Below are 5922 nucleotides of genomic sequence, written 5' to 3'. Positions count from 1 at the left end.
TTCTAGAAATATTAATCTTGATACTAAAATGATCGTAAAAGTAGAAAAGTTGTTAGTAGATTTTTTTTTATTTAAATTTTTTAAATTTATTTAAAATGTTTTTTACTCTGTTAAAAAAAAACAATATTTTCTTTAGTATTCATCGAGGTATTTATTGTTTAATGTGAGAAATATCAATTCCTTCATAAATTGATACCTATAGATAGCAAGAAAATTTTTTAATCCTAGCTAAGTCGAGACTTTCTGATAAATTTTTTATGATAAATAATATTTATGATAAATAATGTCGAATTATATATTAATTTAATAATACAAAATTATAACATTTCTAATTAAAAAAAAAATAAAAGCAGTTTCGGGAACGAATAATAATCGATACATTTTATATTCTAACAATAAATATAAAAGCAAAATATATTTAAAAATGTTCAAAAATTTATTAGACATCAAATTTTTTGTTTAATAATTGAAAATTTTTTTATATTATTTGTGTTCAACTTTTTTATTTTAACTTTTTACTTTTTATCGCTTACTATATATATATGAGAGACATATTTCTTAATTATAATGAAAATGAAATATTAAATGTCAAGAGTAAGAGTTTAATGTATACAGATGTCGAAATAAAAATATAATTAGAATAGAAAAATAATTTTGAAGATACTTGCGAAGAGAGATGAAATCTTTGAAAGTTAGAAAAGATAAATATGAAAAATTATTTTTCACAAATTACTTATAATTATTGCAAGTATAATTTTTTTAATAATAGTCTTACATTGAGGGAAAAATACGATACCGAACATTGCAAAAACATTTATTGAAAAATATAAACTTAGTCGAAAAAAGATTTTGTTTTGTCACAATTGAACAATTTTATCGTGAAATTTGACAAACAATATTTTTTAGAATAAATTTTTTATTAATTACATCTTCAAAATAAAGTTTTATTGATAAAATAGTTGCATAAAATTAATTTCTTTGGAATTTTTAAAAAATATTCTTTTAGAATATTTAAGAAGGAAATTGTTTTTTTGATATTGTTGATTTGACGATATTTAAATTTAATTTGTATAAAATTTGATTATAAAAAATTTTTAATAAAAGAAAAAAAAGATTTTTAAGAAAAAAATTCATTCTAATATCAATTATCACATTAAAGAATCATCGTCTCAATATTATTCTTGAAATCTATAATTATCCTTCTTGAAATTATTCATAAATAATAGTAAAATTGCAGAAAAATGTAATTTTGAGAAAAATGCCTTTTAAAGTTTTAGTTGATTTTCAACGTAATAAAATATCTTTCCGGCTCAAAATTTTTCTTTGTTAAAAAATGTAATATTGAGAAGTCCTTTAATAACGAATAGTTTTTTATTATCAATTAAATATTAAATAAAAATTAATTTTTTATGTTTTATGATACAAAAATTAAAAAATTAAATGTCGCGATTTTGATAACTGTGCTGAATTGTAAATCAATAGTTTTAAAAAATGTATCGCATGATATAAATATAATTTATTGCAAGAATCGCAAACGTTATGTACGAATATGAATATGCGTTGTGTAATTATCTAATGTAATTTCTAATATAACGTTTATTTACATTTAACATATTTCTATCTTTTCTCTTTTAGATGAATCTTCAGTTTTTAGATTTACATGATTTAACTGATAATGATAAGCGTCAGATATTTACCATTCTTAAATCTGACATTACTGAAGCCTTAAAACTACCATGGGACGCGAAAGATATAGAGGGTAATAACAATAACGTTGATTCTGTCGGAATAACACAAGTACCAGAACTTCAACAACATCATTGGTATAATGGTGAATATACTTGCATTTCTACAAATTTTATTATATAAAAATTTTATTCTATCTTTTTATATGATTCTTTAAAGTATATTAAGATATGTTTAAAGCGAATTTTTTGTAAATATAGATTAAATATAATAAATAAATATAATAGCCAGTCAATATCTTAGATGATATAATATATGCATTTATTCGTGCATTTTCAAGAATCAAAAATTTTTTTTAATGTTGAAATTGCTTCATCTTATTTGTAGCTATGCCACCGGCGCCTACTTATCCGCAACAATTGATGACGCAAATGTGTAATGACTGGCAAGCATCAATGTACAATGTTTCCGCGAACGGCCACATTCCACCGTTTATATCTGGAGTGGCATATGCCCATCCTGGATATAGTCTTGGCGCCGAGATTCAAGAAATGAATTACAGTAGAGAAAATGGACGCCGCAACAGTCGGGGCAGAGGTATAAGGAGAGATAATTATAATCGAATACTTAATCCCACTAATGAAGTCCAGTCGGGATACATCGGCGATCAGACGCAATATCAGATACCGATCATGTACATCTATCCTGATCATTCTGTCTCTACACAACAACATCAAGTAGCTACCGGACAGGTCTATTTCACACAACCAATGTATTCAACGATTCCTCATCCGCATTCAAATGCGCAATCAGTTTCATCCAATTCGCATGCACATCTGACTTATCCTCAACCGAATCATCAAGCGCCGCAGATAAACAGATCCGTGCGACAATCTGTACCATCCCAACAACCAAACCAAGAACCTATGAAAGAACCTGTCGTTCCATTTCAAAAATATGCGCAAAGCACTTCTGATAAATCAACGCATCAAATAAATGAAGATAACTCCTTGCCAAGTAACGTCGCTAATACTGTTATTGTAAATAATCCTACGTTAGAGTCCCATGTGAAAAACATAAATGAAAGCACTGCCGATAAAAAAAATGTGACTAATAATGAAAAGATTGATGCAAAACTCCAAAACAATATTGTATGGACTGTAAATGAGAATTGTAATGGCACGGAAAAAGTTGACATGCCATCTGTAATAAATACTAATATTGACGTCAAGGTAAACCAAAATAATGAGGCGGATAAGAAATTTAAAAATGAAACTGTATCCAATATTACAACAAATATCGTCAAAACTTCGCCTAAACCTATCTCTAAGACAGAAAAAAATGAAACACAAATTGAGGAAAATATTGCATTGAAAGATTCCCAAGATAAGACTATTATTAAATCGCCAAACAACTCCTTTGCTATGCCAAATGACTCTTTAAGCACACCAAGTACTTCATCATCATCTATACCTGAAACACCACCTGCGGCTCCAACCATCAGATCCTTTGCTAGTCTTTTTAAGAAAGACAGTACATCAGAGACACATACTTCGTGCAAACCCACAGAACATATAATTTGTCAAAATGAATCACCAAAAACCATGGTCCAAAAAGAATCAATTAGTCCTGTTCGTACTCCAGAGAATCAAAATAATTCATCTAGCACACCAACTCTACAAAATGGCATACTACAAAATTGTTATGACGATCCTAATACGTACAGGATAGGTGGTAAGTACAAAAGGCGATCCAATCTTTTAAAACGATAAATTGTTGAGATCTAAATATTATATGTATACATTGAATACGAACTTCTTAAATAAATATTATGTGTGTCTAGAATTTTTGTTGGGTTATCAAATGGACAAGCAAACAGTGAGCTTATTACCGAGGGGATTAACAAATCGCAGCAATTACTGTTATATCAATAGTATCTTACAAGCTTTACTGGCTTGTCCACCATTCTATAATCTTCTCATAGCTTTACCACTTCCTAAAAACCGAAGCAGAAATTCTGCTACGCCCTTGATTGATAACATGTAAGTAATTACAGTAATTAAAAAAATACTTAATATATTTATAATATTTTATAATTTATAATATTTTTCTCTACATCTTATAAAAATTATGTTCATATTTAAAATTGTTTTATTTTGCTAAGGGTCAAATTTGTTCGTGAATTTACACCCTTGACAGAGGCCGCTCGTATGCCCAGAAAAGATAGAGTTAAACGAGGAGAAGATACTGTCATGGACATATATAGCGGTGTTGCATTTGAACCAGCATATGTATATACAATGTTAAAACATACTTCGGCTTCTTGTGCTTTTTCTGTGGAAGGACGACAGGAAGATGCGGAAGAATTCTTATCATGTCTTTTAAATGGAATCAATGACGAAATGTTGGATGTATGTATATTTTTATTTAAAAATTTTAATAAAAATATTAATAAAAATATAAACCAATATTTATTTCTTAAAAAATTTAGATAACTACTAAAAAAAATTTGACTATTTTTTCATAGGTGACAAAATTAATTAACAATGATCAAAATGCAATTGGTAATGCGAAAAATATTAGCAACGATCACGATGAGGAAGAGTGGCAGGTAAGATATTTTAACAATATATTTAAAAAGTTATTAATATTGTATAAATATCTCTCAAGTTTATCACAATATCAACCAAAATTTATAAAAAAACAATATTATTTGTTCTTATTTTAATATAGGTAATGGGACCAAAAAATAAAGGTGCTGTCACGCGGTGTACAGAATTCGGAAGAACACCAATATCTGATATTTTCCGCGGACAATTACGATCCAGAGTGTCAAGAGCAGGAGAACAACCAACGGATAATGTACAACCATTTTTCACACTGCAGTTGGATGTTCAAGTTAGTACTAAGACTTTTGAATGAATTAAATTGTAATACGAAATTTTTTATAACTAATACAATATAATATATTACAGAAAGCCGAATCTGTAAAACACGCTCTTGAGATTCTCGTCGGTAAAGATCAGGTAGAAGGACTGACTTGCAGTAAAACGAGACAACAAATAGAGGCTTGGAAACAAGTTACTTTAGAGGAATTGCCAGTCATCCTCATATTACATCTAAAATGGTTCGTGTATAAGTTCGATAAGTATTCCAATGGCTGTTCCAAAATATTAAAGACTATGGAATTCCCTATCGACTTAAAAATTGATGGCAGTAAGTATACTGAATAGTTTCAATCCATCTTACCCTACTCTAATTTCTATGAGGCAAGCGTAACGTGAAAATTATTTTTGTAGAATTTTTATCACCGAACACTGCGAAAAAATTAGGACCCAAACAAAAACAATACAAATTATTCGCGGTGACATATCACGATGGGAAGGAAGCCACCAAGGGACATTACTTCACTGACGCCTTCCACGTAGGATATGGCTGCTGGGTTAGGTATGACGACAGTACGGTGAAGAGTGTTACAGAGAATAACGTACTGAGGCCCACCTCACCTAGGGTACCTTATTTACTCTATTACCGAAGATGTGACACGATTGGAAATAACCAATCAAGTAGTGCGAAAGCACATTGAAAAATTTTGTATAGAAAACTTATATATGTATAGAAAAAAACTATGTTCCATTTGAGATGGAACGAAAAAAAAAATTCTTTTTACAATTTCAAAGTTCTTGTTGATATTTATAAGTAAATAGAAATCTATATAAATAAAGAGAGCTTTTATATTATCTACAATAGCGTGGAAAGTAGAAATATATTAAACCCGCTGTACTTCCATGAAATACTTCTATTAAGATTGTTATTACACGTTGTATACATAGTTCCCGCCCCTTAAAAATCATGAAATAAACGTAGGTAATGTTAAGGCTCGTCAAGTGTTCCAATCTGGGTTCACGTTTTCTAGTGAATCTAAAAAACGTTATATATTAAATGCTTTATACGTTGCAGTTTGTGAGATATTAGAGCGTCTTGTGTGTGTATATAATTTTTCTTTCTGAATAAGATTACTGTAAATGTTACTGGTTTTCTAATTTCTTTAAGAAGACAAACAAAAGTGTGAAAAAGATTTTGAAGTTTGTGACAATGTGTGTATAAAGTATAGAAATAGATATTATGTAGTTTATTTTTTTATATAATCTTCCTGTACAGTGGAAATCAATTTCAACTTTTGCCAGTCATTCTTAAATATATATTACAATTTATATTTAATATAAATATATTATA

At 28.6% G+C, this 5922-nt stretch overlaps 1 protein-coding gene across 1 annotated transcript in view; it reads left to right on the top strand.

Moving 5' to 3' along the window:
- LOC108689709 (ubiquitin carboxyl-terminal hydrolase 10) overlaps nucleotides 1-5272 on the top strand; it is a 6925-nt gene extending 1653 nt beyond the window's left edge. The window contains exons 2-9 of the mRNA XM_018196604.1: nucleotides 1636-1831; nucleotides 2074-3420; nucleotides 3530-3728; nucleotides 3851-4097; nucleotides 4214-4297; nucleotides 4420-4584; nucleotides 4662-4902; nucleotides 4986-5272. Of these exons, the coding sequence (XP_018052093.1) occupies nucleotides 1636-1831; nucleotides 2074-3420; nucleotides 3530-3728; nucleotides 3851-4097; nucleotides 4214-4297; nucleotides 4420-4584; nucleotides 4662-4902; nucleotides 4986-5272 (2766 nt within the window). The remainder of the gene's footprint in view (nucleotides 1-1635; nucleotides 1832-2073; nucleotides 3421-3529; nucleotides 3729-3850; nucleotides 4098-4213; nucleotides 4298-4419; nucleotides 4585-4661; nucleotides 4903-4985) is intronic.
- Nucleotides 5273-5922: the final 650 nt, after the last annotated feature.

Source organism: Atta colombica, unplaced genomic scaffold, assembly GCF_001594045.1.
Source record: "Atta colombica isolate Treedump-2 unplaced genomic scaffold, Acol1.0 scaffold275, whole genome shotgun sequence".
NCBI classification, from domain to species: Eukaryota; Metazoa; Arthropoda; class Insecta; order Hymenoptera; family Formicidae; genus Atta; species Atta colombica.
This window is presented reverse-complemented; position numbering and strand designations above follow the sequence as displayed.